Here is a 24,340-nt window from a genome sequence, read left to right as displayed (position 1 = left end):
ATCCTGGTCAAATGTGACATCAGAATTGTCATCTTTACTCTTGTCTACATTGGCGATTTTGTCTACATCGGCATGTTTGTCTACATTATCAGCATGTTTTACTGTACACACAGGTTTTGGAATGCCACTGTCACTTCTTTCAACATACTCTTTGAGCATATTTATGTGGCATAACTGCCTGCTCTTGCGTCTACCAGGAGTCTTGATAATATAATCTACTTCACCCACTTTTGACTCTACCTCACATGGACCATGATATCTGGCTTGTAATGGGTGTCCTGGAATTGGAAACAGTACTAGAACTTTGTCACCTGGTTTGAACACTCTTTCTTTGGCATGCTTATCATACCATTGTTTCATTTTGGCCTGACCCTGTTTCAAGTTTTCCTTGGCGATATCAGTTGCTCTGTTAAGCCTATGCTTAAAATTGGAGACATAATCCAATAAATTGATATCTGATTTCTCATTGAGCCACTTTTCTTTCAACAACTTTAAAGGCCCGCGCACTGTGTGTCCAAACACTAACTCAAAAGGACTAAATCCTAAAGTTTCCTGAACAGCTTCCCTAGCAGCAAACAACAACAAGTGTACTCCCTCATCCCAGTCCCTCTGAAATTCCAAACAGTATGTCCTGATCATGTTTTTCAATGTTTGGTGGAACCTTTCTAGTGCACCTTGTGATTCTGGATGGTAAGCACTTGAGGTATACTGTTCTATACCTAATTGATACATGACCTGCTGAAATACTCCAGAAGTAAAGTTTGATCCTTGGTCTGACTGTATGGACTTGGGGAGCCCCACAAATGTGAAGAACTTGGTTAAAGCTTTCACTATAGTCACTGCTTTAATATTTCTCAAGGGTATGGCTTCAGGAAAGCGTGTTGACGCGCACATAATTGTCAGAAGGTATTGATTACCTGACTTAGTCTTTGGTAGGGGGCCTACACAATCAATAATAACCCTACTAAATGGTTCATCAAAGGCTGGAATTGGCTTTAATGGAGCAGGAGGTATTTTCTGATTTGGCTTCCCTACTACTTGGCATATGTGACATGTTTTGCAATATTCAGAAACATCTTTTCTGAGAGTGGGCCACCAGAAATGTCTCAGAATTCTTTCATGAGTTTTCTTAACACCCAAATGCCCTGCCATGGGACTATCATGTGCTATGTTAATTACTTCAGTGTGGTATACTTTTGGTACCACAATTTGGTGCACTACCTTCCACTCTTCATCGGCAGGAACATCAAGAGGGCGCCATTTTCTCATTAGCACACCATCTTGTTTGTAAAAACAGACAGAATTTTGTTCTGCTTCTTCTAGGGTCAATGCCCTTTGATTGATCTCTTTGAGTTCTGGGTCATTTTGTTGCTCCAGAATCAGCTTGTCATGACTTAATGGGTCTCTCATGGTTTCCTCAATTTGTTCATGCTCAGAGGCTGTGTCATTTTGAGGGGTCTTCTTATCCCCTGGAGAAGGAAGTTTATCTTCTTTCTCATTCAACTGTGACACAAATGTGTCTTCCAAATTGTAGCCTAAGTCATCAATTTGGTTGTCCTCAATTGTTTCTAATGAGGCTCTCTTACTCATTGCCCGTGTCACTGCACATGCAGGAAATATCTCCTCTTCCTCACTATTATCATCCTGTAAACAGGGCTTATCTGTAACTATTGGGTCAGGAAACACCTTCCCCCCTGCCAAATCATTTCCTAGCAACATGGACACTCCTTTGACTGGCAATTCATGTCTAACTCCTATGGTTACCGGACCAGAAACCAAGTCAGATGTCAAGTTAATTTTGTGGAGAGGTACACTAATTATTTCCATCCCAATACCCTGGATCAAAGCATTACCTGCTGAACTATCCTCAGTAAAGGGCAAAGTTCCTTCCAGAATCATAGACCGTGCACAACACGTATCTCGCACAATCTTGATGGGCTTTGGACTACCATTCTCACCAAGTGATACTACTCCCTCTAACACAAATGGTTCAAATTCTTCACACACCTTGTCTGTCTCACCTCCCTTTTGTGGGAATTCTTGTTTCTTGATTTGACTGACTTGTTTCTTTGACACAAGTGACACTGCACATCCTACAGTATTACTAGCAGTTTGCTGCTGTTTTTGTGCGTCTTGTCTGCCTTTTAAGAAATAACACTGGGTCATCGTATGCCCTGGTCTCTTACAATGAGTACAAGTTACTTTGGCTTTAAATTCAGTCCCAAATTTTGCTCTGTTACCTGAACTCCTGGGGTCCCTCTACCACCAGCACTATGCTGTGAATTAGACTGAGGTTTCACTTCTTGTGTACCACCCTGATTTGTTCTAGGTTGATTATGGCTGAACCTGTTTGAATAACTTCTGTTATGACCAAATCTACTCCCATTCAATTTGTGAGTTAAGCCATAGTCGTCCGCCATTGTCGCCGCTTCATTTAGCGTCTTAATTTTGCTAGCACTTTCATCCAAATGAGTTTTTATGTCAACGTGGACACATTTCTTGAACTCTTCTATAAGAACTAATTGCTTAAGTTGGCCGAAATCATCTTTGACTTCTTTTGACCCAAGCCATCTGTCAAACATTTGTTCTTTTACTCTAGCAAATTCTACATGGGTTTGATCTGCTTGCTTTCTTGAATCTCTGAACTTTTGTCTGTATGCTTCAGGCACCAGTTCATAGGCCTTGAGAACTGCCTGTTTGACTTCTTCATAATCATTACACTTCTCTATTGGTAGAGCTGAGTAAGTGTCCCTGGCCTTCACCACAAAACTACTTTGTAACAGTAGGGTCCAATGCTCTGGAGGCCATTTCAAATTTGTAGCTACCTTTTCAAAATGTTGAAAGTACTCGTCAACTTCTTTTTCTTTGAATTTAGGCACAAGCTTTACATACTTTGTAACATCAAAACCTGACTTTGACTTTGAGGAGAAACTTGATGAGTATTTGTCACCTAGCTTAGCCAACTTCTCTTGTTCAAACTCAATTTCTTTTTCTTTCAAATGTGCTTCCAGCGCCATCTTTTCATGGCGCGCTTTGTCTTCCATTGCCATTTTCTGTTTCTCAAGTTCCAATTTTGCCACCTTTTCCTTTTCTTCAATAAACATTTTCTGTTTTTCCATATCTAGCCTTTCTTGTTTTTCTTTATTTTCATTCTCTAACTTGATCATTTCCAGTTTTTTCTTTTTGGTCCATTTCTATTTTCCTCAGTTCTAATTGAATTTCCAACTCTTTCAATTTAACTGCAGAGTCCCCACCGATTTCAGTTTCGACCTCTTTTCTCTTGCCCAAAATGGATTCATCAAAATACTCTTCATCAACTAAAACCTCAATCAAGACATTTTTGATTATTTGTCTTCTTGTAGTTTGCTTTACTTTCAAGTCATAATGTTTGGCAAGTGCTAATAAATCAGGCTTCTTCAACTTATCAAATTTCTCCCAATCTATAGTTTCAAGAAACTCTTCAGCTTTGAACTCTGCCATACTGTACTTTCACTTTTAAGACTCAGTAAATGAATGTCAACTTTTTTACAGTGTATTTCCCGGACGACGAGCCCCCAATTTTGTTACGAGTCGTACTTGACTCAAGGCCAAAATCACCTTTTACCCAAATTCACACGAATGCACAACACAAATACACTGTTTGATTTTAAGCTAACAAATCTAAGTCTTTAATTGAAAATAGAGTATGCTTGGTACATATAACAACAATTACAATAAAATCACACAATCAGTTTTACTATATCGGTACTTAACCAGCGGTCTTCTTGTTGGTGATTCTAGAGTTCTTGCAATGTTCTGGACGACTGATGTAATATATCCTTATTCACTTGTTCTGCGAAAATCAGCGAAGTCCATCGTACACTTGCATTTATAAATCCTTGCACATAAAATCCTCATACGAAAATGATGATGCTTCCTCCAATCTCCTTTGCGCTGCTATCTCCACAAATATATCTCCTTGCGCTGCTTTCTCCGCAATATCTCTTTTCGCTGCTTTCTCCAAAAATGGCGTTTCTTTCACCAATCACTCTTTTTCCAGGGAACAGGTTTCTTTAACACAGCTCCGCTGTTTTTGACAGATGCGTGGCCTTCACAAACTCAGCAAACTCCAGCAATTTGACAGAAGAACTTTTAATCCTTTGATGAGGAAGAGCACTTTTGTGTGCTCGCTGTCTTCTTCGTTGCTGTATTACAATTAGCTCAATTATTGGCTATATAAACTGGTTAAAATGTACTTCTTTTTTTTTTCACGAAGACCATCACACACATGTGGAGTTTTCAATCTCACATGACATTCTGTAAAGTCCCAACAAAAGTCTCCAGCTTTTTATATCAGTACTCATGCAAAAAACCCATCATCTATTAATAAACCATTACTTCAATCACATTTTCACAACATTGCTGCAATCTTGGGATTTCCCAAGATTAATTATACACATTCACCTTTCACATTACATCACTTCCTGGGGGTTTTTCCTGATGGTGCAATAATGAACTGGGGCTTTCCAAGTTCCAAACATAGCTCTGACTTTGTTTACAATAATTTGGGGAATTCCCAAACGACTTTCCACACCATTATCTTGCACGTACAAGGGGGTTTCCCATCTCATGAAATACTTTCAGCTTGTAAACAAAGTAAATAATTAAATTAAATCAAATTACTCAGGGCACATCACAAGTTATTAGCAAAAAGGTCATAGCCGGGGATGGTCAATTTTTTGTTGGGTTTTTGGGAAATGATCACGAAATAGGTCATGGGCAAAGAACTTATAGGCTGCAATGACGGTCGACCTTTATTGTAGGATCTCAGCAGTAACGAAGCATTCTAGACAGTGCACATTATTATATATGTGACTCTATTTTTATACATGACAAGCAGTTTGAGACAATTTATGTTGAAATCGAAGCACCGTTAGTTTCTGACCTATGTGTTTTATGTGTGGCTACAAAAGCGTTTCCATATAAACACATCCCAAAAACTAATTACCCCCTTTATTGCTAGACAATAACTCAAAATCTATGCATCACGTTTTAAAACTGAAATAGCGAAAGAAACCCATTTTAGTTCTGCAAATTTTGATACCACATTTATCTGAAAAGTATGAAGGGGTAATTACTTTTTGCGATGTGTTTAAAATGATACATGTTGTTGTTATTGTTTCATAGGTACCAGTGGCACCCGCAGTACCCCCACTACCTACATCATCACAACCCACAATAGTACAAGAGCAACCACAACCATTCATGGTAACAGTTCAATCACAGCCAGGTGTGGTAATACAACCAACAGGAACCATGTTTGTCACACAACCACCACTACTGCCACCACCAGACGATCACATGGGCTGCGCCGTCTTTGTCCTCCTATGTTGTTGCTTTCCATTAGGAATCATAGCCGTCGTCTTTTCGTCACAGGTAAGAAGTAGTATTTTATTATTTTATTATATCATGTGCACGCGCTGATGCATTTTGTTGTAGTCAAAATGATGATACCCATTCATCTGGGTGTTTTTATGTTATTGAAAAGACACACTCTTCCATTGCAACATTGATCCTCTTATAACCGTACATTGTGGTTTTTATAACATTAATATTAATAATATCACTCATACATGAATTCTAGACAGTTCATTGGTTGATTGCCATTTATCATTTTTACCATCAGCCTCTCCGTGTGTCGTGTGATAGTTTTTACCATCATAGTACTGCGCCGTACTGCGCCTGCTCCAGGCCGTGCGCTGACTTTTAGACTCGCCGATTTAGTTACGGGGTGGACACCAAAATGTGAAGTATGCACGGCAAAACATGGTGTTATGTTGATGAAAATATGTATTCCCTATCTTAAATAATATTTTAAGTAATAGAATTTATGTATGAGTGATATAAAACAAATATTAACTGTCTTAAATTCGTGTAATGTTCGAAATATAATCACTCGGTGAAAGATGTATTGTTCCATTCCACTCGCGTTCCGGCTCGTGGAATGGAACAATCCATCTTTCACCTTGTGATTATATTCCGACCATCACACTCATAGACAGTTAATATTTGTATAACATCAAACGTAGTGGCGTAGCCGAAGTAGTATCAATGATCCTTAGGTGCATCATGTCATACAAAATGTCGTGTGTAAAAGAAAAATTAAACTCAGGGTGTAGCACAAAGAAATAAAGACCCATGATGAATTGATAGACTTGGCAGATATGATTGTAAATTCATAAAAAACCAAACGTAGCTGATTGTGATGCGCTGACTGTAATTGTGTCTCCACTAAATTACTGAACTGATGAGACCAAGTCATTTTGAAAGAGCAGACAACACTAGGTGAACGAACGTGAACTGGTGGTACGTAAACGCGCGATGTCACGTGATTACCTCTGTAACCAATCAGCACTCTTGAATGGCAGTAAAATTGACATCACGCGTTTATTTACGCGTTCACGTTCTTTTACCTAATTCTGCATTTTATACGTCATCGCTACTCGTACAAGCACGAAAGTTAGTTTTTTAACAGCACATGACTGTATTAAACATCTTTTAAAAATGTACCGACAAATAAGCGAGTAACACTTACTGTATACATTATTGTGTTGTGTCTTGTGACATGCGTAACACACATTGTTCAAACATTTATAAATACTCATCTTCACAATCACAATAATATCTTAATCTACCCCTTTACTATTTCAGAGTCGGAGCCAATACTACAGCCAAAACTACACAGATTCTGTTCATTCATCACGGTGTGCGTATGGCTGGGCATGTGCTGGTCTCACGATAGGAATATTCTTATGGCTCTCTGGTGTCACAGTTATAATTATATACTTTACGGTATTGTTAACACTTGCTACATAGAACATATCAGACTGATAAATACGGTAAATTATTGTTCATTATGTTAGCCATCATGTAACGAGAACTCGGACAACAATTCAGTTGTGACAATTGGTCTTTTCAGGTTTTCAGCTCAGTTAGCCTCTCTATTGTTCAGAAACTAAAAAATCTAAGACTAGAAAAAAGAGACTAGAGCTAACAACTCCAGAAGCCTGCAGAAACGTACAGCAGTCTAATAGAGCTAGCATATCTATTACGTTATAGTTTGACATCACATGGTTAATCTAGGAGTGCCAGCCGTGCTCTCATTTAAATGTAAAAAGCATCATTTGGAAATTTGTCGTCCCAAAAACCAAAACTAGTACCACGAACTTGAAAGGACCAAATATTGCAAATTATTATCATTATTATTATTATTATTATTATTATTATTATTATTATTATTATTATTATTATTATTATTATTGTTATTATTATTATTATTATTATTATTATTATTTTGGTAATCTTTCCAATAAAACAATATTGTCATCGGGATTTCCGAATTGAGACGGAAAGTTCATGCATATGTTTAAAAGGTATACCAATTCCACTTTTGGTAAAATACCATGTCACAGTTTGAAGCTGCTACACAGCTCTTCATCAGACTTGCAACCCTGCTTTTCCTATAGGAGGCTACCGTTGGTGGCGCTAGAGACTGGGCGAGAATATTCCATCACATCTGTTCATGGTTTTCCCTTCGACACCTAATCCAAACTGCCTCCCTAATCAGTGGACTTCGGTTGTATATATAAATGCGCATATATAAATGCGCACGTGACCAGATGGTCAGTGCCATGTTCGTGTTACCTCACTGTCAATCACTGAAATTGCGACCACAGTTCCAGGTGGTGGCCTCATTGCATTCTCTAAATTCAGTAAATTTTCATCGTCAACCGTGTAGTTGAATGGGATTATTTTGAAATTTTAAAACGCTTGAAATATCACAAACAAATAGGCCTATGTTGATAAATAATATAAATACAAGCTAAAACCGTTGGGGGTCGATAATGAACCCCACAAAATTAACCGACTATATTGGAAAATGCCATACGGCCGGGCGGTTTCACAAGTTGCCGGCTCGATCATGTCATCCGCCGCCTGCACATTTCTGACCTTAAAGCCAATCATGTCCCTTTCATACTTTCATGCCGTTGCGACAAGAGGCATGACTTATCAGCCATTCACAAGTCTTGATTGTGTCTGTTTGTCTACAATGCGCGTGTGTCACGCCGCTCGGCGGCAAGCAGCATGATAGTATGAAACCAGCACTACGTCATAGATATGGCCAATTGGCACGCCCATTTAGCACGGAAATTATGAAATATAAGTTTGTAAATCAGCTATATCTAGCGTTTCCGTAGTTAATTTTTTTTTTCCGTGATGGAAAACGTTAATAAAGAGTTTATCTTTAGGGTCAAGTTATTTTACCCTTTGCAATCAATGCCACTATTTTGCAAAAGCAATTTTCCTTGCGACCTGTCATTTTCCCTATACTTTTGCACGGGGAGTTTATGTACATCCGGGTACCTTATATCGTTTAATACGGTATGGCGACTTGTAGATGTCACGTGCGCATTTATATATGCGCATTTATATATACAACCGAAGTCCACTGCTAATCGGTCTTTTATGTCGTTTGTTCCTGTTGGATTTCCTTCATCTTGTTCTGATATTGGAATATTGGTTTAAAGCACCATATTCTTCAGTTCTCCAAACAATGAAATATTAAAATACACTTAGGTGAAACGTATAAACCCAAACAAAGCCATTTCGGAACTCGTCCGAATATTATCCTACTCGTTCTAAACGTAATACAGCTATAGTTAGGTTATTTATAATTATTCGAAAATAAAACAATAAAATGTACTTTTACAACTGAAATCAACCATGTCAAGATGTTTCTACAAAGGTAGGTGAGAAATGCGAGAGAAACGCTTTAGAGGTAGTTGAGAAACCAGATAGAAACATTTTTAGTTTTAAATATTCCTATTAAGGGATCCAAAATGAGCCGTTTATTGCGTTTCGACAGTATTTTTTGTTGGACATGAGAGCACCTCAGACCTATCGAATTGCATTCTGAATACGAAGCATGTCTTTCTGATATCAAATTATTTTCATTTTTTTTAAATCACAATATAATACACATTTTATGACAAATTATAAAAAATTGATATTTTTCAAATTTTTGATATAATAACAGTCCTCGAAGTAAATTATATAAATCTAATGATATATTCTTAAAGTGTATGTAGCAGGAGGAAAAGCCGACGGTCAATTGAAAATTTTGACCTTTCATATTGAAGATATGGATTTTTTCCCCAAAAGACCTAATTTTTTTGGTGTTTTGGGAAAAAAATCCATATCTTCAATACGAAAGGTCAAAATTTTCAATTGATCGTCGGCTTTTCATCCCACCTACAAACACTTTAAGTATAAATCATCATATTTATAAAGTTTACTTCAAGTACTGTTAAATATCAAAAATATCAATTTTAATGATTTGCCATAAAATGTGTATTAAATTGCGAATTTCAAAAATCAAAATTATTTGATATCAGAATTACATTCTTCGTATTCAGAATGCAATTCGATATGTCTGATGTGCTCTAATGTCCCAAAATAAATACTGTCCAAACGTTCATACCCCAGCCCTTAATTATCATGGTTCCAAGAAGTATTTCTATTAATAATTGTATTTGATCCATGGATTATTTCTATTGATTATAATAGTTCGTTGGGGTGAGCAAAAAAATGTATGATTTTGAACGATTTTTTAATCTTAACCCAATTATTACAATGTGTACATTATTCTGTATCATGAGGTGTAGGTGGGGTGGACTGAAATTGTGTGCAGGGTGGGTGGGCTGTTGATTTGTTCGTATGGGGTATAATGTGTTATAGTGTTTTGTTATTGTCAATATTTTTTGTAATGTTAATATTATTGTCCGAAACAAACGAGCTTTGAGTTTTCAATCTTTGTGATTCTTCACCAATTCGGACTTTCTTCTTTCTTCTTAATGAATTTCTCTTTTTCGCTGATATATGTGCTGATATTGTGTACAAATACGGGTTAATACATGAATTAATCGGCAAAATAAATACAACAGTCCAGGCATATACTTCTACTGGTATTTCAACCGCCCCACTCTGAGATAAAATCCCCATGATAATGATTGCCACCCAGCAGCACAAATCTGTCCACACTATAAGCGCCATTTTGACGGCCATTTTGATTTGTTCATTTCGTTCGTTTTGTCCTTTAGTACATGCATATCTTCGCCCTTCCGATCGCTTAACGGAAATAAATATAGCAATATAGCAGACTAGTACAATCAAGAAACAAATTAAATTTAACACGATGAATAAGAAAATTGAGTAATACCACAGCGGGCCTTCTTCACTTTCGTTTGCGTAGTAAACAAACCCATTGTCGTTTGTTTCATCTATGCTCATGGTAAAATTTTTAGCAGACGTTACTAGAGGTAATCCAATACAAACATCGGAAAGTCCGTAAAAGCCTTCGATGTGGTCAGACAAAATGGTCGGGATTATACTAAATATAGCCGCTAAACTCCACATTACTGTGATGACTATCACAGTAGATTTCTTTCGAAGACGCACATTGCCAAATGGAAACACCACACAAAGAAACCGATCTATACTAATGACGGTCACCATAAACACAGAAGCTTCACTCGAAAGAACTGAGATGATTCCAGCAAATTTACACAATCCATGTTCCCGCCAAGTTTCTCCATATAAGTAATAACGATGACCATAAAAGGCATCTGCACCGCCTATAATCAGCATGTAAATACCCATCAGTAGGTCTGATATGGCCAAATTTATGATGAGTAATATTTGAACTTTGTTCGTTTCTGAGTGTTTTCTATCCTTCCATCTCCAAACAATGACAAAGATATTGCCAATTATTGCAGATAATCCTAGAATCCAGATACAAAATCTAAGCGATAGACGACGAAGTAAACCTTCACAGGTAGCGAATGGCGAGGGTGGGGTCTCACAACTCAGTAGATTATCAAAGAAACAGCAGAAACGATAATCATCGGCTGATCTGCAGTTTTTAGTTAAAATAATACATACAAATAATAATAAATTCATGATCAATGTTTCTAACACAAGTATACACATAAATAAAAGACAATTGAAGAGTTTTGTTTCAAAACCCCTTACATCCACTTGCCCAATTTTGAGAACACATCAGAAAATCATCAAAATAATCACAGATATAAGGTGTTTTTCAACAAAAGCAGTTTTTGGCAGGATGCTCATCCTACCCGGGATCCTACCCAAGCATCCTGCAAACTGCTTTTGTTGCAAACCCCATATATCAGTGATTTTTTTGATGATTTTGTGATGTGTTCTCAAAAATGGGCATCTTCAATTATTGAAAAATCGTTGACTATCCAGGATAGAGTTTAAGATTCGTTTAAGCTTAAGTGTTCGTTAAATATTTTCCCAAACTTGAGACGATCATTGTCACAAAGGCACAGAAAATTAACTACAACGGGGTTTGCTATTTAGCCTTCTTTCCCCATTTTCATCGTTAGTTAAATTAAGAGCACTAAACTAACAACTGTATGATCCAAGCTCAAGAAGGGAATATCGGGTTTTTGTTTCTTTCTTTGTACATGTTTCTTGAGTTGTTACTGCTACTCGTTGCATTGTCAAATTTATTTATCTAAGGCGACGAAAAAAGAAAAACCTGTTCTACAGGCCCGACCAACCCAGATTTTGAACAAATTGGGGGAAAAGTTTTCCTGTACAAATGAATGCCGATCCAAATTTCGGAAATTTCAGGAACATTTTTTTTTCTTTCCCAAATTGCAAATTATTTACAGATTTCAAAGGTCCGTCCGCCCGTAGAACAGGGTTTCTTTTTATCGTCGCCTAAGCGTTACATTCCGCATGTTCGTTGTATTCGAAATCGTAGTGAAATGTAAGGCACAAACTAAGTGTCGTCACAACTTCGTTCTTTTTACTGGACACACACAATTCGTACTAACGATCATAGTGCTGTAGTAACACGCAGTAGCGTAGCCAGCGGTTGGGTGGGGGGGGTGGGCAGGTGGTGCAGAGTGCCCCCCTGACCAAAAATGAAAGAAAAAAGTGCCCCTTTGACAAAAAATGAAAGAGAAAATCAGGAGGGCAAAGGAAAAGAAAAAGGGCAAGGAGCCCCTTTTCTAGCAAAATTCAGGGCCAAAATAGTGTAAAATACAACATTTTAACAATAAAGCCCTTTTCAGCCAGATAATGGGCGAAAATAATGTAAAATACCATTTTTTTTTATCGCGCTGCGAGCGCACATCATCCCAATAAGGCCTTTTAGGGAAGCTCGAAGACATACAGTCTCTATGTATTGTATGATGCAACTGAAAATTTTTTCGTCTGTGCCCCCCCAAATTTTATTTTGCCCCCCCCGTGACCATGAAAGCTGGCTACGCCCCTGGTAACACGGGATGTAAATGATTACTTACAAGGTTTGAAGGCTCTCCAATCCCGAAAATGCATTTTTATCTGGTGACTTCAAATCAGTGGGAAATATCATTCTTTTCGGAAAAAAACCAAGAAAATCAAAATACATCGACATTACTAACAAGGTTAATGCTATCATTTCAAAGGTTAATGCTATCATTTCAAAGGTTAATGCTATCATTTCAAAGGTTAATGCTATCATTTCAAAGGTTAATGCTATCATTTCAAAGATTAATGCTATCATTTCAGACTTTTCTGATATTTTGTAATTTATTTTGTGTTGTTGCGATTAATGATACTAGCAATACATTTAATAAGGTGATTTGTGTCGCATACACCTAGGTTTCATTATCATTGAGGTATAGGACTTTTTATTTTTTCGGAGAAGAGCAGGTAGGGTAACTACTTTTTAGAACTAAATTTTAGAAAATTAGCACGGGTCTTCTTTTTTTTTAAATTACATTTTTGTTACTAAAATGGGGGTTATAGCGTCCTCAACGGGCACTCTCTCCATAGGAACACATGTAAAGACCAGTTATAGAAAAATGGCCCTGAAATAAAAACGCCCCATTAATTTTTCCTCAAATTCTGCATATGATGTAGATTTAACATCTGGAATGTAATGCAAGTGGTGTTGTTGCTGCTCTTCTAAATTCATTTTTTTAAATGTCCGCCCCAGACCAAGGTGATATACAGCACATTGGTTTTGGGAAAAATAGATATTAACTACATTGGATATTCTTGGCTAAATTGTGCTGTGCTACGATATTTAAATTTTTACCACTTTTCTGCATTTAATTACTTACAAATCCGTTAGAGAAGTAAGGTTTGAAAATGCACCAGGTTCAATATGGGTAATGTAATTATCGGTAAGATCTCTGCAGTATAAACAAAATTACAGATACAATAAAGATAGTAACTAAATTTGGACCAGGGCACCCGGTTTAAGCAAGATTTAAAATGCTATATAAACATTCTGGCTAATATAGGAAGAAAAGAAAGGCACATAGTTGAAGTTAAGAAACAAGGAAAAAACCACTCCCATGTTAACAGTTTTACTGACGAGACAATAAATGTTTGTACGTATAATTCATGATGAGATATGTACCGTAGCAAAATCCAACCTTATTAAATATATACAAAAATCTGTCACATTTTATAGATTATATAGGCCTAATACAACTTTTCAACAATTAGATGTAAATAAGGACATTGCTTTTCATACTTACAAATAAGTAAGATTGGTAAGTCCGTGAAATAATTCTGCTTGTAAGGTATTCAATTTATTGAGATATATGTGTCTGCAAAGATCATTGAAGTAAAATGATAACAAGGTAATTAAGTGTGTTCATACTAGTAGTCATACTAATTACAGCTTAATTACAGCGTGACGATCCAAGGACGGGAACTCGGGTCCATATTATAATACAATAATTAGTCCATCCGTAAATAAATATCTTACCATACAAATCAATGTGGTATGATTTAGACATAATTTTTTTTTTGTTGATTTTTGGACATAATTGCAACAGACATCTTGTTTGGTTTAAGCAGGGAAGTGTTTACTACACTTCCCGTATCTACTTACGTTCGTGAGGGGTTGTAGAGATGCTTGCAACCAAACATCTTTAAGTTGCAAGTATTTCCAGGTCAAACCTGGCGATCAATTGAAAATTTTGACCTTTCATATTGAAGATATGGATTTTTTCCCAAAAGACCTAATTTTCTTGGGTGTTTTGGGAAAAAAATCCATATCTTCAATACGAAAGGTCAACATTTTCAATTGATCGTCGGCTTTTCATCCCACCTACATACACTTTCAGTACATATCATCAGGTTTATAAAGTTTACTTCGAGTACTGTTAAATATCAAAAATATCATTTTTTAATCATTTGCCATAAAATGTGTATTGCATTGGGAATTTCAAAAAATCAAAATTATTTGATATCAGAAGGACATTCTTCGTATTCAGAATGTAATTCGATATGTCTGATGTGCTCTAATGTCCCACAATAAATACTGACCAAACGCTCATACCCCATCCCTTAATGTGAAACCTTTGTTTTTGAATGTGAAAGAAATATCTTTGAAGGATAATTCTGGAAAATTGATCAAACCGCTGGTGGAAACAATATTCCAATCTACTCTCTGTATTTAAAAGGAAAACAATCATCGCATAATTTATAATATTCATATTAAAATTAGTTACAATTAATAATACTTACAACCATTGCAAACTGTTTAAAGCAGCAAAACTTTTTGACCGAATAGACACAATTTTATTGTCTCCAATGTCCCTATGTAAACAAAAAATGACAACAAAATATTACAAAGTATGATGTTATCCAAGGATACAAATTTAGCTTGAGAGTTGGAATTTGGCAGACACTGGGTCCCAACCTGACTGAAACTGACTGAAACCTGTTCCAAGCATTTAATATTTTGACTTCTGATTGCCTGGTAGTATGCACGCATCATCATCGCAATTTCCATTGTTTTTTGACTGGCAGTACGCGCGCGCATTTTGTTCAGGGCCCGTTTTAAACCTCCCGCCACATCACAATAAGGCTTTTGAACAGTGTAGTGGTTGCACGGAGTTTCAGTCAAGCATATCGATATACCAGTCCCTTGCCTTTATTGATTAACATTGACGTCAACTCATCTATAGTTCAAAACATTATATTCGGCATTAAACATGTTGTTAAATTTAATGCGGCTCTGGAAATACTTTTAGAATCCCCATTCTACAGTCACCAATCAGATGCCGGGTGCAAGTCCAATGATATCGAACGTACTCTATGGTAGTGTTGCAAGTGCATTTGCAAACATTTATTTCACATTTCCAGTATTATAGATTAAATATTTTAAAAAAATGCCTTGACATTGATAACACATAAACATGTAGTTTTATTACGTTATTTATAATAAACGGATGTAAGATATTCAATGAGTGCAAAATATTGTATTCATAGTTAAACAATGACCACATAATGTCTCTATGACGTCATAATGTGAACGCACTCTTGCAAAATTGGGAAATTCTGGCTATGTACAAAAGTATAGGCAAAAGTGATTTTCGGCTAAAAATTCTACGAATATGCGGTTTTCACCGAATGTTCTCCTAAATATAAAAGAAAACTAACAAAGTAAATATCACTTGGAATAATTTTACAAGAGAGAAATGAAAATCATACATTCTACTGTAGAAATATAATGGTGGAACCTTTAATGGTCGGTCTTACCTCCGCGTAAGGTGATGGGCTAAAATGAGCGCAAAGGATGGATCTACGATTAGCTTATGTATTTTGGGCGTAAAGACGCTAATTTTTTCAACGACGGATGAAAAACCTTTGATTCAATCCCCTTCGTAGTTCAAGGGTTAACTCTGCCATATCTGTAGTAATACTAGTATTCAGACAGAGTAAGCTTTGCGATATTTACTTATTACCTTCTACCAATATTTTCTTTGAACAAAATTAAAATAACAATATTTTGAAAATGATAAAGAAATGCTTAATGTTACTTACAAGTACTGTAAACTTGACAAGCCATCAAATGCTCCTCTTGTTATTTCACTGATATTATTTTGAAACAGACCCCTGTAATTGGAAATTGAGAATTGCATTAAAGAGACAACGATACTCAGTAGAAGAGGCTACCCATACCATTATAGTGCCTACGGCACAATACTTATTACATAATACACTGTTGTTTGTACTTACAAGGTTTTTACGCTAGACATGCCTTGAAACGTTCCCGGATAAATACGCTTGATGCTATTTCCTTGTAGAAATCTAAACATAAAACAACAAACAATTTATTAAATATATACATACAGCTTGATGTGAAGCCGGGCTGTTAACATGCATGTTTTTCAACATTAATTTCAGTATTATGAAAGGTAGACACTACGTTTCAGCTAAACTTCTCTAGTGGGATAATCGTTTAAATTTAAATATTGATATCAGTGGCATACCGGGTAGGATTTCCAAGGGTAAGGAAAATTGCAAAACTATGATCCGCAAGCAAAATTACCGGGACAAATGCGAAGCTTTGCCGTTTCAATGCTAAAATGGGCCAATATAACGTTAATTTGGGCCTAAAACCGACAAAGGGAAGGTGCTTATTACCAATGTTAGTCAATTTTGTCCCTGTACTTCAAGCCGGGCTCAACATCCCCCTTCCCCCGGTCGTTACGCTACTGGTTGATATACACAGTATATGAAAAAAAATCAAAAAAACTTACATAACTTGAACTGACGTTAATCCAAGAAAAGCATTCGATGCAATCGTATGAATCCTGTTTCCATGTAGATATCTTAAAGCAAAAATTACAGAAATATATTATGGCCAAATCATTTACATACCAATCGATCGATTATTAGAGAACTTAGAATTCAATTTGCCCAAACCAATCAAAACTGTTCTATCTTTAGAGGTACTATAAAAACTGGTCGTGATCGAAACTGAAGCAGTTACGATCCAGCCCGGTCGCAAAATTCGGTCGTAAACTTACGACAATCACAGGTCACGCATGAAAAGGCTATTAGGCATAATCTTATTTTAATACATCGAGTTTGGGGGCACTCGTAATTCACGGACGTCTCTGATTTCAAAGACGGTCAGTGATATCACATACGTCGAGCTTTATTGTCAGCTGGACACTCGATGCAGCACATCGGAACGAAGCTGAATGTATTAGAATATAAGCTTTCCTATGTTTAGCAAATATCTACCTGTCCAAAAATTATATCTATCTGTGCAAATTCTGACATATATTCCCAGAACACACTTAGATTGCAATGGCCAAAAATGTTTTGAAGTATTCATGAATTGGATAGTAAAATTAGCAGGCACTCAACTTGAGCTAGCTACAACCCTGATAAGGCATACCCACAAAATTATTCCAACTGCGCCGGCACGTTCACCAAAATTACTAATTTCGTTTGCGACTGGATTTTGAAACTAGGGAGTATGTGATTTATGAGACGTCTCTGAAATATGATACTTTTATGTGACATGACGCTTCAAGGGTATTTGATATCAGAGACGTACGTGAATTATGAGTGCCCCCGAACTGATATGTGCATTGCGTATGACATACGACCAGAAAACTCACGGCTTTTTGTTAGATTGAAAAATCTACGTTGGGACCAAAACCTTTGCCAGAGCTAGAGGGATGACCTAGGGCCGTCCGAGGTCAGCCGGTGCGGAAGTTGCCTAATGACCCGATCTCAATCATGTGACAGTATAACTCTTATATACTACCGCTCCGGTCAATGTCGGTGGTTATTCCGCACGTACCTACTGCTTCTTCCCCGCCCCCTTCCTTCCTCCTTCGTCCCTGACTGACCTTGGAGATCATCCAATCAGCTAAAGACCAAAGGGTTTGGTCGCAAAATCGATGTTTCAATCTCAAAAACGTAAGTTTTCTGGTAATAAACCAGATTTAATTGATCGGAATTTGACAATTTACCCAGATGATTGAGAGTATGCGGTTTTAAATAGTTGTTTAACTTACAGTTCACGGAGAATCCTCAAGCCATCAAATGTCAAATTCTGCAATTCTGTTATCTTATTCCCTGACAAGTCTCTGTGAACAACGTAAATTTATATGAATTTTCTACTTCAAAATGCTCAAAGAATACTTTTACTACGTTTACAAAAAGTCCCAAAATGTAAGAATTCGCGAGCGTAGCATATTAAAAATCAGATTTTTAAAGCTTTTTTTGTCAAAAAAGGGCCAAATCTGGGGAAGAAAGTCCACTATTTCAAAATTCAGCACCTCCTCTCCCACACACACACACACACCCACACAAATCCTGGCTACTGGTCTGGCTACTAACTATTAAAACTACTACTTCACATTACAAAGAAATGAACAGTGTTGACACTTACAAATACTTTAATGAATGTTGTTTCTTGAAATTGGCTGTTTCCAGATGTTCTATCTGATTCATTGAAAGAACCCTGAAATAGTAAAAAAACAAAACAATTTAAATATAATGCTACTTTTGTTTTATATATTTTTACTTGTTCATAAAAATAATAACTTTGCCCCTTAAGTCCGTCCGAAGTAAATACAACCTCCTCAAGCTAACCTCTGCATATTCTAACCGACAATTACTGGACATTATTGGAAATTGCCTAAAATATGCTAAATTGTGACCAGTCACTATGAATCGCGTTAAATTTTGATAAATCACAGCAAATTGAGGTAAATTTTACAAAATTGTTTCAAATTTTGGTCAAACGGCTAAAATCGGCAAAAATCACCATAAAATCTCCTAAAAAAGTTACAAATTTGTAAAATAGCTGGAAATCACAGTAAATTGCTAAATTGTGCTAAATTTTGATCAACCACAGCAAACTGAGGTAAATTTTACAAATCGCCAAAAAAAGAAAGCGGGGTTAAAATCCACAAAATGCCTATGCCGTCATGCTCGAAAGTAAACTTAAGCTGTCATGTGTGCAGGTAAGCTTATGCCGTCATGCTCGAAAGTAAACTTAAGCTGTTATGTGTGCAGGGAAATGTCTTCCTTTCACTATACCACCCGTCTCGAGGTCAGAAAAAATACTGATTCTGCATCTTCGCATTACAAATGCTGTAACTGTTACCAAAAGTCTTACAGGTCAACGTTTAATTATTTTGTTTGGAAAATTCAGGAGTGGGCTAAATTCGTAAAAAAAGTTTATTACAAACTTACATCATTTTCAATCTGTTCATAGAGTACAAGTTGACGATATCAGATACAACGCGTCCATCATTTGTTTGATTGCTTCCGCTAGGCATTGTCAGATTTACTAGATATCTGAAAGGAAAATATTGCGTAACCAAATACTTTTAGCGGGTCTTCCCGATATCCATAATTACGTTTTTACAAAGGGAATGTACAGCATAGATCCCGGGGGATGGGGGATAACGCACCCCCAATATTTTGCTAGGGGTGGTCCATACAATCAACAATATGGGTGTTTTTGACCAAATTAACCTAATATCTGGCCATTTTAGCCTTTAAAAAAACATTTTTGCGCGCTCCGCTCTGCGCGTATTTATTCCACGTTTGTACCATATTTCACCAGTTTAGCTTCAATATGTCAATAATTTTGACGCGCTTCTTTTGGTGACAAAAGGTGCTGGATTCACTATACTTCAAGAAAAATTTTCCAACCCCATCCCCCAATGTCAAAAAGAAATCTACGCCACGGATGTAAAGGATTTACACGTTTGCTCAGATAAAAAACATCCTCTTTTGTAGAACGTGGATGACGTACTAGTACGAAACTATGGAAATGTGTACATCAATAAAAAGGTGCCATATCTTCATTTTCATAGGTACACCCAAACCAATTACACGTACCCCTGAACCCTTGTAAACGTTTTTTCCTCTCACTACATCCATTTAACGTTAATGTTGACGCTCGTCGGAAACGAGCTGAAAAGGTGGTATTTTCAAAACCCAAAATCAGGATTTGGGGAGCAGACTTGAAGACACGTCCGCACTGTCCGACGCATGCGCACACAGCCATGAATTAACATGAATTAATTATTCAATACCACATTTCTGGCTTAGAAGTGGTCAGCGACCAATCGCTCACGTACCTCGCGTCAAGAATACTATGAACCAACTTTACACTATAGTTCAAGAAAATACCAACAAAACAACAGATTAACCATCCAGCAAACACAAAACGTTTTGGTAAATATTCGAAAAGGGTTGGCAAAAAAGACAGAATGCGTTTAAATGTCCGGTTATAAAACGTTTTAATAACGAACATTCTTTAAATATATTTTACAATAACATTCTGACAACATTTAAGATGGTAATATCACGACTTTATGTAGCCCGACATTTTTTTTATTAATGCTAGAGTGAACAATAGCCCATAAGTCAAAAACTTATATAGGCACCTAGGCACAACCACATGGGCCAATCAGTGGTTCACAGCAGTTAGGAACTACAAAAGTGAAGGGGTACAGTAACTTAAGCATCAGACACATGAAATGAGATGCTTATGCATTGAAGGATGATGCGTCGTTGTCAGTTACGTCTCCGACTAATCCATCTGGTAGAGTATATAACGGGAACTGCAGTGTGGATGAAGGTCCTGCCAGTAGATAAGGTTCTAGAAACTGGTACTGTGAGTGAGAGAATGGCAAGGCATGGACAAGCTGGAACGGGTAGCTCTTCTGACAACAAATGGCTTTGGTAGCAGTGCCTTCAGATCTGGTGGGCACAAGCTGGAATGCATTTTGTAGAGGACTGTTGCTGCAGCAACTTGACGTCTTAGATGGAGAGATGTGATGTTCAGCTCTGTAATCGCTTCCTCTTCGCTCACACCTATGATTCGAAGGGCCTTTCTCTGGATAGAGTCTAATAATCCTAGAGTGGTGGCACTGGCACTCATCCAAGACAGTGAGGCATATTTCATCACACTGCGAAATTGGGCCTTGTAAACGGTTGTTGTGACTCTCACATCAAGTTTGTTCGCAACTCTCCTCAGAGCGCACGGCTTCTGTCCTGCTCTGGATGAGATATTGGAGATGTGCTCTGTCTAGGTCAGCTTGCTGTCAACTGTGACTCCCAGGATCTCCAGCTCCCCAAGAGTGGGTGGTTCCTGGCCCCCTCACCCTAGATACACCTAAGCGGTGCGGTGGGGGTGTGCACTATACATGACCTAAACAGAAAGCATCCTAAGATTCAGAACAGTTCGGGTATCCAGATGGCAGACGATACCTCTCGGTCAAGGATGGGGTGGTCAGAGCTTTAGGTTACACCCCTCACTAACCCTTTAAGGTTATTAAAAACGTTTTAATCAAAACAAAAGAAACATTTTTAGCACCATTAAGTTGTCAAACTTTTAACACATTTTTTTGTTTGCTGGGCAAATGCATGCATTTATAAATGATACTAATGAAACTGTCTATCATGCATTATAGAGAAAGAAGATATGTATATAATCTTACAGTAAAGTCGTTTCCTTTGGTACAGCTATAGATAAGGTTTCGTTCCAGCCAATGCTCTTACACCGAACATTAAGTCCACCACATGTGCACTTTGAACTTGGGCATGTCAAATCTGACAATAAAAAATAAATCAAAACAATATTAATTTTGGAAGTGAATAAGGAAAACCCATCATTAATGATGATATCGTGCAATTGAAAATTGATTATGCAATTGAAAATTGATTACCAATGTTTTTACGATATTATGCAATTGAAAATTGATCCAATGTTTTTACGATGTCTGTAACACCATGCAACATTTATTTCATGGTCTTTTTAATCTTCACGTGTACATATTAAAAGGCGCTATATAAATCCAAAATGTATTTGTTATTTATATAGGCGTATATGGGTATGTGGGCGCATGTATTTGACAGCAAACGCGAACGATTTTTTAAACCGAACTTTACATTCCAACCGTGGACGTTACCGCCGACCGTTTCCTTTCAACTGAGATGTGCAATTGACTACAGACAGCATAGGCCAAAAAAGATAGTTTGCTTGTCCTCCACAACTTTTTCAAAATTGGGTCGGTCGGTCGGGATTATTAGAATTTTTTTTTTTTTAAAGGTCATAGCCAAAACAAGACTGTATGCCTTTAATTAGCTTAATAAATAGCCCAAATAGTTTGTGAATTAGGATATTTCTGTACTGTATACTACTTCATTCATGTTTTAAAACAGTTTAGAAGTGTGTAGAAACTGTAAAAAAAATCAGCATGTCAAAAATGTTGAAAGAAAAAAAAACTTTTCTGGAATTTCCAAAATTAGGGTCGGTATTCATTTGTACAGTAAAACAAAAAAATCCTTTTTTCCAGATTAGGGTCGGTCGGTGGAGGACAAGCAAACTATCTTTTTTTTTTTGGCATAATCTAGGGGGTGTCGGATGCGATATCGCATTTTTGACGTCGCCATTGGATTAACACGTAATCTAAATGTGCTATGTGTTGCTAACGCAAAATTATGTTATTCTAAAACCGTAAATGTTGGAAAAAATAACCAACTGTTAGTATATTGTTACTCAATTTGTAACTGCTAACCGTCTATTTTGAACGGGATCTCAGCCTTGTACATGTAGTAGCTTGTGGTTTCGTCAGCCTCGTACGTCACGTGTCCTATACCGCCTGAACATAATATATGCATTTTATAGTGCGTCCTCTATTGTTGATACAAAAATCAGTCCCCGGTTCATAGATTAAAATCCGCAAAAACTGTGTATAATTCGCTGGTATAATTTGTGTAAACAGGTCAACGTCCCCGGTTAGACGCAGAAAATTTTAAAAAAACACGTCGCTGTTATGTAGGTATGTGTGAGGTATGCGTGCGGTGGGGTGGGTGTGGGGTGGGTGTATTTACTTACTACAACCAATCTCGTCTCCACCTTTGATGCAGTCTTTCTTCCCATTACAGACGGCGGCATAGTCAACACACGATGCATCTTCGGGACACACGAATTTACCATGGCAACTGCTATTTCTTGGCATTTCTAATGAGATCAAATTTCAATAAAAAATGAATGCAAACGGACATAAATTTCTGCACATAGGTACAGTAAACTTTGATAATGCCATACATTGTAATGTATACTGCGCCAATAAAGTATCTTTACACTTGGAAAAATAATCACAATTGTCAAACTGAACAATACTGGAGTAAATTTGTTTTTTTAACAGATGCACTATCTAATCTTGCACATTATGACACCACATTGAATCCAATGTGACTTTCAGAAGTAAAGTTACAAGCATTTGATTAGACGAAGGTCCAGTTTCAAAAGTGACAAACTGGCCTATTCAAAACGTCACAGACCACAAATCTGGTTTGAGAGTGGTGAATGGCTAATTTATGCGTTTGGCTTAAATTTAAAACAAAAGGAACAAAAGCCAACTGGAATAAGTGCTGATAAATCAAATAAAAGTTATGAAAAATACAGAGAAGTAAAAACTGAAATAAAAACTGCTTTAAATAACGCTTCATTGAAGAAACTGTGCTGTCTCTTTGTTGCGCTTGTTGGAATCTTTTTTGCGCCTTGTATAGGCCAGTTTGTCAATTTTAAAATTGGACCTTCGTCTATTCAATTGCTTGTAACTTTACTTCTTGAGGTCACATTGGATTCAATGTGGTGTCATAGTGTGCAGGATTAGATAGTGCATCTATTAAAAAGTTCAGTTTTGAAATTGTGATTATTTTTCCAAGTGTAAGGATACTTTATTGGCGCAGTATATATCAAACACGAGTTTGGTTACAGTAAACCCAATATGCTATTTTCATGTGTATTTTTTATGACGGATGAAAAACCGTAGGGGGTGATACAACCCCCTTCGTAGTTCTAGGGGTAATGAACAGCAAATAATGTAACCTATCCAGATGAATGCAAATGAAACAATACACCTCATAATTTCCTGTCGAACATATCTTAGTGGATAATGGATATGCCGTTGTTTTAAACGATGGCTATAACAATATATACATATATATGCGAGTATGCATGTTATGGATAAAACTTTTGATGTCCTAAAATAGCATAATGATGATGGTGATGATATGATAAAATTGATGATGATAACAATAATAATGATGATGATAATGGTGATGACGACGACGATGACAATGACGACGACGATGACAAACGAATTTACGTTTAAATTAATTTGACATACCTTTGCAGTAGAACTCATCATCCCCGACGGCGCAGTCCACATTTCCATCACATACCATGGTTAGAGGTACACACGTCGTATTATCATTATCAGTTGGTAGTGCATTGTAACATGTATAGTTATCCTTTGGACAAGATTTATCATCTGAAATTGTGAAAATGATCGATTCGTGTAAAGGCAGGCCCGTAGCTAGTCTTCGAATTAATTTTGTTACCTTGGGGTGCACTTTTGAGTTGTAGTATTGCAATTTAATCTAACGCAAAGCAATTTGAAGCGCAGTTTCAGACAATCAACACATA

The 24,340-nt window shown here is 36.9% G+C and overlaps 2 protein-coding genes across 2 annotated transcripts; both read right to left on the bottom strand.

Moving 5' to 3' along the window:
- Positions 1-9,771: 9,771 nt before the first annotated feature.
- On the bottom strand, positions 9,772-12,447 carry LOC140166775 (G-protein coupled receptor GRL101-like). Its single transcript, XM_072190267.1, has 2 exons — positions 12,375-12,447; positions 9,772-10,951 (listed from the first exon to the last, which is right to left on the bottom strand). Exons 1-2 carry the CDS (start codon positions 12,443-12,445, stop codon positions 9,772-9,774), a joined length of 1,251 nt encoding a protein of 416 aa, XP_072046368.1. The 5' UTR covers positions 12,446-12,447.
- Positions 12,448-13,174: 727 nt separating this feature from the next.
- On the bottom strand, positions 13,175-24,099 carry LOC140166774 (uncharacterized). Its single transcript, XM_072190266.1, has 12 exons — positions 24,042-24,099; positions 22,742-22,867; positions 21,342-21,453; positions 19,081-19,185; positions 18,272-18,343; positions 17,895-17,966; positions 16,620-16,691; positions 16,096-16,167; positions 15,901-15,972; positions 14,599-14,670; positions 13,602-13,673; positions 13,175-13,250 (listed from the first exon to the last, which is right to left on the bottom strand). Exons 1-12 carry the CDS (start codon positions 24,097-24,099, stop codon positions 13,175-13,177), a joined length of 981 nt encoding a protein of 326 aa, XP_072046367.1.
- Between the last annotated feature and the right edge of the window lie 241 nt (positions 24,100-24,340).

Source organism: Amphiura filiformis, chromosome 12 (genome assembly GCF_039555335.1).
Source record: "Amphiura filiformis chromosome 12, Afil_fr2py, whole genome shotgun sequence".
Lineage (NCBI taxonomy): Eukaryota > Metazoa > Echinodermata > Ophiuroidea > Amphilepidida > Amphiuridae > Amphiura > Amphiura filiformis.
Note: the sequence above shows the minus strand (reverse complement) of the source record. Positions and strands in the feature narration are given on the sequence as shown.

What these genes read in the sequence shown, in the direction of transcription:
- LOC140166774 (XM_072190266.1), bottom strand. Translation starts at nt 24,099, where the DNA reads ATGGTATGTGATGGAAATGTGGACTGCGCCGTCGGGGATGATGAGTTC. An exon ending in ATGAACAGATTGAAAATGAT is followed by an intron (nt 18,344 to 19,080) that starts GTAAGTTTGTAA and finishes TTACTATTTCAG; the next exon opens with GGTTCTTTCAATGAATCAGA. An exon ending in TTGAGGATTCTCCGTGAACT is followed by an intron (nt 16,692 to 17,894) that starts GTAAGTTAAACA and finishes TTTTGCTTTAAG; the next exon opens with ATATCTACATGGAAACAGGA.
- LOC140166775 (XM_072190267.1), bottom strand. Translation starts at nt 12,445, where the DNA reads ATGATATTTCCCACTGATTTGAAGTCACCAGATAAAAATGCATTTTCG. An exon ending in TTGGAGAGCCTTCAAACCTT is followed by an intron (nt 10,952 to 12,374) that starts GTAAGTAATCAT and finishes TAAAAACTGCAG; the next exon opens with ATCAGCCGATGATTATCGTT.